The 13,312-nt window shown below is 36.3% G+C and overlaps 1 protein-coding gene across 2 annotated transcripts; it reads right to left on the bottom strand.

Annotated features, from left to right (window-relative positions):
- Positions 1-1,558: 1,558 nt before the first annotated feature.
- esd (esterase D/formylglutathione hydrolase) lies at positions 1,559-4,685 on the bottom strand. Of its 2 annotated transcripts, none has more exons than XM_056754137.1 (9): positions 4,641-4,685; positions 4,150-4,250; positions 3,994-4,082; positions 3,720-3,818; positions 3,140-3,264; positions 2,424-2,543; positions 2,221-2,319; positions 1,940-2,107; positions 1,559-1,828 (listed from the first exon to the last, which is right to left on the bottom strand). In XM_056754137.1, the coding sequence occupies exons 2-9, from the start codon at positions 4,215-4,217 to the stop codon at positions 1,748-1,750; spliced, it is 849 nt and encodes a 282-aa protein (XP_056610115.1). In that variant the 5' UTR covers positions 4,218-4,250; positions 4,641-4,685; the 3' UTR covers positions 1,559-1,747. The 2 variants fall into 2 exon arrangements, with proteins under 2 accessions (XP_056610115.1, XP_056610114.1); XM_056754136.1 differs by lacking the exon at positions 4,641-4,685 and adding an exon at positions 4,408-4,528.
- Between the last annotated feature and the right edge of the window lie 8,627 nt (positions 4,686-13,312).

The raw sequence follows: 13,312 nt of genomic DNA on the forward strand, positions 1-13,312 counted from the left end.
CACAAAATCCAAACCCCCTTAACCAGTCATCACAATGGTTAAAACCAAAGAATATATTTCTGATTGTGGATGAAAAGATTGTTGAGTTACAAAAAAATAGAAAGTGGATTTAAAAGGAAATGGTGGAAACAATAAAAAATCCCATTTCCAACATCAAGGCAATAATTAAGAAGTTTTAGTGGAATTTGCTCAAGAAACAGATCTTCTGCTCTCATGCAAAATAAACTCCACTAATAATCTGCCATACTGGAACTTCAACCAGGACTGGGCTCTATGGCCATATGAAATATAAAAAAATGGCAGCAATAGCACAAGGTAGGTTTGGTGCACACATGGATTAAAATTGCCCCTAGTCCACAGTGGACACTATGATCAGATACATGGCATCATGTATTACATCAAATACCAACAGATATAAAAATCAAAACCTGACTTGCTCTGCTAGAAATATTATAATGGGTCAAGGTTAGATCTTCCATCAGCACACTGGTTCAAAACAAACATCCATGTCAACATAAAATGGGTCAGTGAAAACAAAATCAAGATCCTGCCATAGCCTTCCCAGTTCCCTGACCTGAACCTTGAAGAAAATGAGTGGGATGAACTGAAAAAGAGGGAGCACCAACATTTGAAGGATCAGGAGAAAATCTTTATGTAGGAATGGACTCGGATGACTCTTAATGTGTTTGAAAACCTCGTCAGACTGAAAAGAAAACACTCGGAGCTGTTTTTCTTATAAATTGAGGTCATGGAGATTATGAAATATGAAATTATGAAATGTGGCCAACATGTATGGATTTATGGAAGAAAACAATTGTTTGACCATGTGATATTCCCCCCAAATTGTTTTCCTTCAATGAAATATTGGAATTTTGCAGATTTTTTACATAAAAATCAAAACGAGAAACAATGCAGATTTATTTTTACAGCCTTTTTTGCTCCTATTTACCAAGGTAGCCAATAATAATGGAGGGCACTGTATACTGGATAGAAGGTTTAATGCGGATTTGATTTTGAAATGACAGTGTTTTGCACTTTATATATTAAGGACTGTTTTTGGCAACTGGCAAATAGTAATAGCATTTCCACTACTTTGCATTTCGCTAAAATATACTATAACTACAATATATCGGCTGATCGAATCACTTTAATATGTGATTAAAATCATGGTGAAATGGGATACAATTCTTTTCCTGCTGAATGTTATGTGGCTACTTTGTCTAAAGGGTGAATCTTGTACCAAGCATTTTTGTAATTCAGTTTTTATAAATAGAGGTTATTTTTCCATGTCTTTTCAGTGTTTGAGATTTTGTAATGTTGCATATTTTAGCCCTTTGTTATCTGTGAACTTTTAAAGTGCATGTACATTAATGTGTAAGGCATGTCACTCCACCTCTTGCCTTAACCTCTGTAAATAAGGTATATTTTGTACCAACTTCTTCCAGTAAATTCTTTTACCTTCAAAGACTAGTTTGTTTCATTAATATTGCACTGTGTTATAAATGAATAATGTTCATGCTGGACAATCATTCACTGCACTACCAAAAATACAAAAAAATCACAACCAAACACTTTATTTAAGAACAGAAAGGTTTTTACAGTTCAACATCCCCCTGTTTAATAATGGGGGGAAAAAAACAGAGTGAGTGCACAGACAAGAAACCAGTCAAGATCACAACTATGATGTAATTTCCTGTTCTAATGATCTGAAGGCAAAAGGGCCAATTGCCATCCATCTGTGGCAGTTTTATGCATTCAAATACTTTGCATGATGCCTGATGTGATCATTGATGTAGGAGAAGATGAAGAAGTAGCTGTGGTCGTAACCCTGAGAGAACCAAAAAATACTATTATTATTATTATTACTATGACCATTGCTATTTTCATCATTACACAATTACACAACATCTACAACATGTTGAATTGGACCAGTACTGACCTCCTGAAGCCGCAAAGCAAGTGGAATCTTCTTTTTTGAACAGGCAGCTATCAGATTGTCAGGAAGCAACTGACTGGAAGTCAAGAACTGGTCCTCACGGCCTTGATCGATCAGAATATCCAGCTCAGGACCAGCGTATGACTCGCACAGAACTGTAGCATCATACTTCTGTGAAGTGACAGAAGAGTGCAATAAATACAAAAGGATGTTGGTTAATGCTGATATTTGTTGAAATGTTTTAGGAAAAAATATGCATATATTACCATATACTATTTTCTTACCTCCCATGTGGATTTGTCAGGTCCGAGATAGCCAGAAAACGCTTTTTGTCCCCATGCACACTGCATTGGGTTACAGATGGGGGCAAACGCTGACACAGACTGTTCAAATGAACACGTGCGTGAAATAAATATAAAGTTCATTATTTGAATCTCAAACCAGTGAAAAAATTATGCAAGTACATGTTGTGTCTATGGTGGCGTGCCTTATATTTCCCAGGATTCTTGAGGGCACAGATGAGTGCTCCGTGACCCCCCATGGAGTGACCAAAGATGGACATTTTCTCTGGATCAGCAGGAAAGTTAGAATTTATGAGTTGTGGAAGCTGAGAACAGGAAAAGGTTACACATATTTTTAAATATTTAACAAACTGAGCTTAACAAACTGATCTAAAAACCGGTCAACCTACATAGCTGTGGGCTCTTATGCCTTACAATTTACACAATGTCCTAAATAGTATGTGGTAAAATGATATCACATTTTAAAATATTTGACCGCTATAAGAGTTGTCAACTATGTTAAACTTCTTAAATCTGAGGTTCAGTGAATGTCATGCTGTCTTAAGGGTCATTCATACAGGATGTTCTTGTGTCTGCACTATTTTTCAAATGCTTTTGGTAATGTTCAAATCCAGCCATTAGCGTTGGGTTTTTAAAATGCCATGCCGGTTAAAATTAGTTCAACCTTTGGCACACAATGCAAATCTATGTCATTTTACCAAAAAAATACACATTTTGAGGTTGCATTTTCAATGTGTAATTGAGGGTAATAAATCCTCGGTTCAACGATATCTTGCGCTATTCCTAACAGTTTTTATACAGGGCTGCACGCTTTTCAAACTGCCCATTAGAAAGCAGCTGCTTATGTGGCTACTAGACAGAACGGTTTTAGAAGAGAATAAATACGACTAAACAGACACACCTCTTCTGTCACATACGAATACATGCGGTAATTTGTCTTGAAGGGCTCCTGAGTGGCGTTGACGTAGAATCCTGCACCTGTACCGAAATCCCAGCTTTCATCCTCTCCTTCAATGTTACAACCACCTGATGAAAACACAATAATCTCATTTTCAAAGAATCGCTCGGTTGTTTAAATCGGTAAAATTTAGGTCTTAAAATATCACAGCAGAAACTACAAGCAAGCATAAACTACCGGCTCAATTCTCTCTAAGTGTAATACAGATTTACATTACATTAGCTGTATGTCTCCACTTTTGAACTTGGAGCTGAAGAGAAAACTAACCACTGAACTAAGCTATCCAATGAGAATGCCATTTGGTCCTCAGGGGAGACTTTTATTTGTTTATCCGCATGTTGCAGCAAGTATTTACAAAAATAACATCCCAATGGCCTCAGCCCCAGGATCTATTCTGTTCCAGAATACTATTTTTTGACCCATGCATGTTTAGGATTATCTAGAAAAGAAATGCACATTGTGAAAGTGTAATCTCTCATGAGATGTAAGACTCTGAACAGTCGTGTTCATGTTGTCTGCTTACGTGGACTGGTGTCTGGTGCTACAATGATGAGTCCAAGCTCAGAGGCTAACTGCTGGCTCCCCGCTTTACTGATGAAATTCTGCTCTGTGCAGGTCAAACCTAAAAAAACATCAAAGCAAGTCTCTTTTAGTCAAATTGTTATAAGTAATCATATCAAGTACAGTCAAGTTTTCACAGGGATCATGAAATAATATTTCAAACGAGTCTAAACTTTAGGACACTAGTGTATACTCACTATCACTGACTATAAGGGAATGAGAATTGATGTAATCACCTGAAAGCCAGTATAACACTGGACATTTGGAGCTCTCAGCCTTGGGAGGAAGGTAAATGGCAAACTTCATTTTGCATTTTACCTCGGAGCTAAAAATAGATTTCATGTTAAAAACGGAAGGTATTGTTTCAATCAGGTATCAATGACAAATGTCACCTGTCGTGCTCGAACACTTTCTGATATCCACCGCAGCACTTATTAGAGGATGTCTGCGTCAACGCCATTGCACCTCTTACTGCTCGGAGAAAACCCAAGTTCTGAAATCAAATGGATAATATAAGGCAATGTTTTAAGATGCACATTCACAAAAACATATGCACAACTTAACTTCGTTGTTTGAGTGTTAATAAATAAGACCCTTTTTAATCTTTATTGTCAAATCATTTCATTTCAACAAATTAATTCGTATTTTACCATCTGGACAGATGGAATGACAGTCTGCGCATGCGCTTTGCATGCAATGACTAACGTTAGCCTGCCAAACTAAAAGCAATTGGTACAAAAGCTGCAGAAAGAGAGCGGAACCCTTAACGCTCACTGCAAAAGTAACAAAACCCACTCTAAAGAATGTTATGTAATATTTATCTCCAGTGTAACGCAGCTCTCCGTGCGAGGTTTAGCCCTAAACATTGTTTTCGACCACTTACCCGTTGCTGCTAAAGATTCAGAGTTCAATGCGACGTCGAATGACGCAAGACGCAAAGTCACGCCCCCTTACGTTCCTTCGTGTGAGCCGCGCTTCTGCTTAGTAACCAAACAGTGGCGCTCGAGACGAAAGATTCGAAGAGTCTATTTTTGATCAAACACACAACCCAAATGGCAAACCCAAACTAATAAGGTAATACTTATTAATGAACCGTTTACATTTTGATTGTTTTTGAATGTTTATTCATTACAATGGGCAGGCACATCATTAGTGCCCTAACAGTAACTTGTACATCTTTTATAATGATTATATGCTTTTAAGCTCTGTGAGAGTGACTGTTTGTTCCTGGCAAGACATTATCACAACATGCAATTATTTATCATTATTTTGCAACACCTTTGTCTTATTAGGGTACTTATACTTATCAAATTCATTCTTCTAGTGTCCTTCGATGCAAACTGATTTCTGTCTGCTAATATTTACAAAACACTCTGCATAATATAGTACCTGCTTCAACTGCACTGCATGCTAAATGTGATCAGGATGAAATGACATGCTCCATGGAAACATTTTCTCTAAAGAATTATATTAAATCATAAATGCATACAGAGGAAAATAGTGTCCACTGTTAAAGCCTTGTTGTGCCTTTCAGACAATTTATAGAGAATGAAATGCTTTATTTAACTTGTATAACTAATATAACTTTCTGCAGAAAAACTAAATCAATCTCTCGCTCTCAGTCTCATCTGCCTTCAGTAAAGGCATTTGATCTGAAACAGTGTATTGAATGTTTTATGAACTGACCGTACAACCAGAAAAACACTCCAAAATCTTGCAACATGTACACATCTGCAGACATATCGTCTTTATAATATATACTTTAATGATTATTTATGCCATCATAACATTATTGTGAGTCATCATGTCTTCTACTCAATGGTGCCACCTTACACTGTTGTCTCGTGTAGATCTTATTTACACCCTAGTTTTAGTACAAGCACTTTCAGCCTGTTGTTAATAAAAACCCCACATGCAGCATCAGCCAGAAAGCCGACAGTCCTTAAATACATTTTTGATTTCGATGGCTCTTAGTCCTTCCAATGACTCACACATAATATGCGAGCTCGAAGTCTATCTGAAAGGGAACTTGATCACACGTCCACTGGTGTGAATCATAAGGAAGGTCTGAATGGCTGATTTGAAAAGCTTAATAATACTTTCTCACATTAGACAAAAGATTAACCAGCAATAATAAGATGAAGTGAAGCATAATCAACCTTTCACACAGAAATTGCATTTTATAATAAAGCAGCTTAGATAAATTTGTTACTATTTCAGGTTCAATACATATGGATGTTATAGACGAACAAAGACACTTGCAGCTAATGTGAGGTACGCAAGCAATGAGCAAGAATTTTACCCCTCAACCATCTGCCTCTGTTTTTAGTCACCTAATAAAGATAACAGCAGATATAAAGGAAATGACACGAGTCGTGTGATTCACAACACCGCAAACTGCGAAGATCTGAAGTGCGAGTTACATTTACACTGATAAACTATTTCAATTTATTTATTTCACACGAAGTGATTTTCCTGGCCCACTCGAAGAAATATGAACCATGGCTACATGCAGAAACCAGCCGACTGGCCTTGACTGCACATAAATCGTCCACCGATCTCCGATTTTAAGAACATGCTCTAGAATTATGATGCTTTTATGGTGCAGTTTTGATTACAACTGTAAAAACCAATAAAGTGGGCCCTACTTTTCAAATGCTACACGACCAGAGGAAACGGAAGGTTAGAAAAGCTGCAGGGCATTACTGCTATGGGTTCCAGCATTCACCCTGAAAATAGGCCTATGTGTCGCATCTGGCAGTTTAGTAACAGAAAGTGAAATTAGATATAACACATATGATGAACGTATAATACAATAAAATGTTTGTGATAATATAAATTCTTTTAGCGTTTGCATATGCCAGAATTGCTTTAGATTAGCACAATATTGCACAAACTGTTATACACTAAAACAACGTATAGGTTGCTCTGATGTGCTGTCTTCTTTTGTTATGAACGACATTTCGATCTAAATGTGTCCCAAATGCTAATGTTTTTGCTAGCTGTTTTGTTTAGCGTCCAGTCAGAGATGTGATTATATCATAACCATTTAAACCAGAGACTTAAAGGCATAGTTCACCTTCAAAATTCTGTCATTATTTACATGACCTCTTGACAATTCAAACCTGTATGACTTTCATTCTTCTTCAGAAAACAGAAGATATTTAAAAAAATGTTGGTAGAAGAAAACTGCTGGTCTCTATTGGTTTTGTGTCCATACCATAGAAGTCACTGGGGACCAACGGATTTTGGTTGCCAGCTTTTTTATAAATATCTTCTATTGTGTTTTGCAGAAATCAAGTCAAATCACGTCAACTTTATTTATATAGTGCTTTTTACAATTTTCATTGTTGCAAAGCAGCTGTACATTTACATTTATCATTTAGTCATTTTGCAGACGCTTTTATCCATAGCGACTTACAGAGAGTCCAGGGAGCAATAAGCGCGTGATTTCTTTCATTGTGCAACGTGACATGGAGCTTACGAAACATTGGTAAAAAATGTATTTGGATGCATAAGTCTATATTCACAAACAGGAAATATAATTTATTTGCGGGATTTATGATTTGTTAATGCCTTACACTACTGTGTTACAACAAAAAGTAATGCGTTACTGTAACGCATTACTCCCAACACTGCTGACAGGGTATTTTGTATTGTAAAATCATCCTACCTGTTTATTTTGTCAATGTGGTTTAGATTATATTAAGTTTTGCCCTGCTGTAGGAAATCTGACAGGGTAGGACAATTCAAACACATGTTCAGCCCTGCGAGCATGAGGTTTTGCTTTGCTGACACAGCTGACCGAACAAAACAGCGTTTCCAAAATTCTGTCACTGTTATTGACTGTCTGGGCACATGAACATTAACTTTCACGCTAAGGCATCACATGAAAATGTTATAATGTGTATTTTCTTAAAGATGCGTTGCATTATTTGGGCCGCTTTCTTTAGAGCCTTAGTGTGTTCATTATACCATGGTGTTGGGCTGGGATTTTTAATCTCTTGTAAGTGCAGAGCAGCAACTGTGTCCAACGTTTCCGAGGAAGTGGAGTAAAAATGTTCAGTGGTAATGTCAAGATCTTCCACATTATTACTCATGCTAGAGATTTGAGACAAATCAGGCAAATTATTGAGAAACGCACCTTTGGTAGGTGAAGTTATTGTTCTACCATATTTGTAACAAGGATTTTGATTTGCAGCCATAGGCCAGTGAAGAAAACGTAATATAATGATGTGAAATGTCTTCAGTCTGCTGAAGAATTTTAACGTCGTCCACATTTATACCGTAAAACAGTATTAAAACTTTAGTATGATTACGAAGGTGAGTGGGTCCTGACACATGTTGTCCAACGCCCATAGAGTTAAGAGTGTCTTTGAAAGCCATTCCTAAAGCATCTGGGGAGGGATTGTACCTATTTAACTTGACTCATGAATATTAATCAGTTTATGTTACATTTGTCAAGTAGTCTTTAATCTCTGACCTGTTACCTCTTCATGTGAAGAAATAGCTAACGTGCCCCTATTGGATTTTTTGTATTTTTCTTTAATTAAAATAATAACCAGAAATAATCCTACAAGTGTCTTCTTTCAAATGAGATCATCTGTAGGTCTGTACTTCAAAGCATTCATTAGTTACAACATTTAGTGCAAATATTGCGTTTTCATGTGTAGGCTAAAAAAGGGCTGCGCCAGGTGACAGGTTAAACCCATTGCAAATTAAGGCCGAAATTTGTGTCCGAAATTCCCTCAGGTAAAAAAATAAATATGACCTCACGTTGTGTCAATCACACTGCCTCCAATATTTTCGTCCCTCACCGTGTTTGATTTTCTGCGTTTTCGCATCTGAAGCAAGCATTTTGAGTGGCCTTTTATAACAATTCAGAGACACTGTACAAACGAGAGCCAAATACGAAAAAACGCATACGAAACTGTATGTGCAAAGACCTTTTGTCTAAAACAAGGAATGCAGTAAATAGTGTGAACCCAGAAATAGCTGTCGCTCTTGTGCCCTCGAGAAAAAGCCAATAGGATATTTTTCATAGGCTTTTGGCCTATCCCAAAAAATAATCCAAACGTTATGATAATAATACGTTGTGTCTAATAAAATAATCTGAACACAATATTTCTGAAATTGGCAAGAATGAAAAGCCAACCTTAGACTAGAAACAAACACCACGGTTAATGGACATCAACGTCAATAACGGAGAGCTTTCAACAACTCTTTCAAACTTTATTAAAACATGTTTTCTAATAAGTAACTAATCCATGAAGGAATCGTCCTCCACGTTTGTTGAGATTTGTGCCTATTTTGCATTATTTGTGAAATTTTAATCATGACGCGTTTACTATCCCAGACAATATCTGTAGTCACGTTAGGGAACTTGTTAGCAACCGCCATATTCAAGACATGTGAAAGCTTAAAAAAGTCACGAGTGCAGTATTACTGCTGTGCTGTGTTTTCGTGTTGTAGAATAAAATGTAAAAAATGTTTAGAGTTTTTATTATCAACTGATTCTAAATGGGATTTTGCCTACAAAATATGTCATCTCTGCACCACAAAATTTCCTTGAGTGTAACTGTTGCTATGTCGACATGTATTAAAACCCATGTTTGAGAATATGAAACTTCAGAGTGACAGTCAAGCAAGCACCAAACATTTAAAAAAGATGACTTAATGTAACAAAAAGGTAAACATGCACCTATAATGTCGGCCTTACACACTGAATAGGAAACAGACATTGCAAACACTTGATGATACAGCTGCTGTCTTTGAAAAGCTCAACTGAGTTTATCTGCCAATTTCTGTCTGGATCAGAGGCTGAGATCATTCCATCTACTACCTGTCAGTCTGAAAGCAATTTAAAGACACCTAAAAAATATAAGACAGAAAGAGAGAGAAATTTTGTTTATTTTGGATTGATGTATCCACAATTTTAAAGCTTTAAACTCTGTATTCAGTCTCTCATGTTCTTTTAATGAGACTATCATGTATGATAGAGTGGATTTATTAATTAGGATTATAGATCTGATATGACATATGTGAATTATTTAGTATCAGCTCAGAAGCAGGTTTAGAAACCCAGCAAATACATGAAAGGAGTGTCAAACAGGGTTCATACTCTTCTCGTGCCTATCTTTCTCTCTCTCTCTTTCTCTCTCTCTCTCTCTCTCTCTCTTTCTCATTCTCATTCTGTCTTCTCGGTCACACACTCTCATTGTCAAGCAACTGTGACAGTTTGCATTTCATTCTTAAAGTTCAAAGAACTTTGGATCAAGCTTGACTTCACATCTCTTTCTGTCTCCACTTCCCACACACACACATGCACACATGCACTTAAACACTCCCCTGGAGAATTGATACTTGCACTCTTCTAGGTGGGTGTAGTATTTAGTTCAGGGTGAGATGAGACCCTTGGGCCGGGGCTTAAACTGATAACACAGCATTCCATAATTGATTTAAATCACTCACGTAGATGAGTATGTTTTATGCGTATGTGTGTGGGTTGGAATGCGTACTTGTTTCGGGAAGCGGTGTGAATTGAAAGCAATGAATTTATTTAAAAATAAATAAACAAATAATAATGCCCTTAAGGTTATTTAATGTTAGAGATTGCTCCAAAGGAAAAATGCCACCCACTCAACTTCTGATCCCCACCAGCGGCTGCTGCACCTTGATGATTATGAATATTGTAGGTGCCAGTCATATCGTAAAGCCTTTATGAGACAACCCACACACAGATTAGGACACACACAATCCAATCATACACAAACACTTGACGCAGTCTGACACTTTGTGGTGCATTAGTAAATGCTTGAGGGATTCGCTGCCGTTAAAAGAGACGAGCCAATAGAATCCTCCAAAAACAGCCACATCTTAAAGCGATAGTTCACTCAAAAATGAAAATTGTGTCATCATTCACTCAGCCTCATGTCAGTCCTTACCTGTATAAATTATTCTGATGAACACAGAGAAAGATATTCGGAAGAATGTTGGCTATTTTCAATTCTGTGACATCTTCGCCTGCCATAGTAGGAAAAAAGGTATTGTAGTCAAAGGTGCCCCAGAACTTTTTTCTTTCCTAAATTCTTCAAAATAAAATGTCTCACTGTGTGTAGAACATACAATTTCTTTTCTACAGTAGTGGATGAGTAAATATATAGGGCGAGTAAATGATGACAGAATTTCATTTTTGAGTGAACTAGCCCTTTAAATAAATAAGTAAATATTGTGTGTTTATTAAGGTCCTACTTTGGTTTATGGAGTGTCCAAAAACAAGTTAACGTGCTCAACCTGATTTTTCCATGTGGTTTTTGTCCTCAGTACAACATATTTTGTTCACCTAAGGACAACATTTTTATAAATAAAACCTAAACCCACACCAAACCCCTACCCTAACCATAACTTACCCCTTAAATCAGAGGGAAATGATAAGTGAAAAACAATGGTCTAGAAGCACCTAATCCTGGTTGGAAGATTAAACTTAAAATAAACTGTAAATTTATTTCTGAAATCAGATTGATTGATTTAAATGTTGTCCCAGGGTCAACATGATGTTGTCCTAAGGATATTAACCACTTTGCAAAAACAGAAGAGCCAAAAGTGTTCTTTTGTAAGAACACTTTTATTTTATAATGATTGGCAGTTATTGTTACATTACTTCTTGACTGTGTAGTAGCTGAGACCGATGAGACACGCAATAACTAATAACATTTCTTATCAAGAAATTTGATACAACTCACTCTCAAATGAATTGTTCGCCGATTCTTCTGTCTTATCCCCTCCTTTCTGTCAGCCCACTCTGATCTGATTAGTCAGATGGTTCTAGTCTGCTATGATTGGTCTACCACGTGCAGTGTCGCAAATGACATTACATGAAGTGTCGCAAATCCGACACGGAACTGAAATTAGAATGTTCTTGTGACTCAGAGTCTCAAATTTTGACATTTTGATTTAGGGTGTTCTGTCTTTTGTTTCAAGAGTTTTAGACATTAATGGCGTGTGTTGAATTATTTTGAGAGGACAGCAAATTTACACTGTTGTACAAGCTGTACACTCACTACATTACCTTGTAGCAAAGTGTCATTTCTTCAGTGTTGTCACATGAATAGATAATATAAAATATTTACAGTCCAAAAATCTGATCTAATGAATTGTAATAGTTTTTTGGAATTTAAAAAAATGACAAGAATGGCCCTCAAACGTTTTTGTTTGAAAAAAATAAGATGCTCTTTGCAACATTGTCAGATCGTGCTGGGAGAACACGCATCACCAGGTTTTGCAAGATGTGATGTTCATGCCGGCAAAACATAGACATATAGCCAACAAGATTTGCTTCTTTTTTATATAAATATTTCAAATTGTCTTTCAACATAATAGTTATTTTTTCTTGAAGTAAAACTATTGTTTGTTTATATCGTGACTCTATGGCAGTGAGACTTTTGCCAGATCTTTAAACATACTTTGATGATTCAGGCAGCTTGTTTTAGCCCGCGGTTGATTTGCAGATCACTCACTGGCTAATGGAATATTGGATTAATGCATTCTGCCCCTCTCAAAAAAATCAGAACATATTTTTTGCTTCGTTATTTACTTTATTGTTTTTGTATAGTACATCACTATTAACAGATGAAGAATAAAGTCAGGGCTAAGTGACATTATAGTTATTATAATGTCAAATGAAGATTAAGTTTAATATTACAGTTGCATTCAAACATAACCTACGTATTCACATTGGATGATGAAGGAAATACACACTATTTAAAAGTATCAGGGACTGTAATATATGTATTTAACTGTATATTTATTTTTACTGTAAGTCAGCAGTGTAGCTCTATAAATAAAGGCAGGTTAAACAACACAGCAGCTGTATTGCTACATGACATATCAGAACCAGTCACACTGAAGCATCCAGATGTCTCCAATATTAAGTTATTTTATAAAAGATCAAACGTGATGTTATCAGGTTTATTTATATTTGGTGTGGTGGGTATCAATATCTTCCCGTTAGATTATGACACCCCTTTTAGGGTAAATAAATAACTATTTACAACAATTTATATTAAGTTTGTTTATGGGCCAGTTGTCATGTCTCTTTAAGTTTGAAACACCCGTCCCAGGTGTTAAGACAGCTAAACCTAGGAGATCGTTGACATAAGTTCAGCTTAAAAATGGAGAATAATAAACCTCCACACCCAGTCGGGAAGAGGAACACACAGTCGGACAGCAGGTCATATTAGAATGGTATATTTTTAAGATCTAATAAACTAGTTTCTTGCATTCAAACAAGTCCTTTGGAAGAAAGATTATTATCACAAAGTTTCAATCATCCAGCTGTTTTAGGAAAATAGTAAATACTACCTTGGTAATGCTAGAATTATTCTGTTGGACATACACAACTGTTCAAAAGTCATTTCTGTTCACCAAGCCTGCATTGATTTGATCCAAAATACAGTAAAAGCAGCCTGTTTTTAATAAATAGTATATAGTTATGCATCTTATTATCAAAAATATTGTATATTTTGTATAAATTGTATATTGCGAGACTAACCCCCA

Source organism: Triplophysa dalaica, chromosome 8, assembly GCF_015846415.1.
Source record: "Triplophysa dalaica isolate WHDGS20190420 chromosome 8, ASM1584641v1, whole genome shotgun sequence".
In the NCBI taxonomy this organism is placed as follows: domain Eukaryota; kingdom Metazoa; phylum Chordata; class Actinopteri; order Cypriniformes; family Nemacheilidae; genus Triplophysa; species Triplophysa dalaica.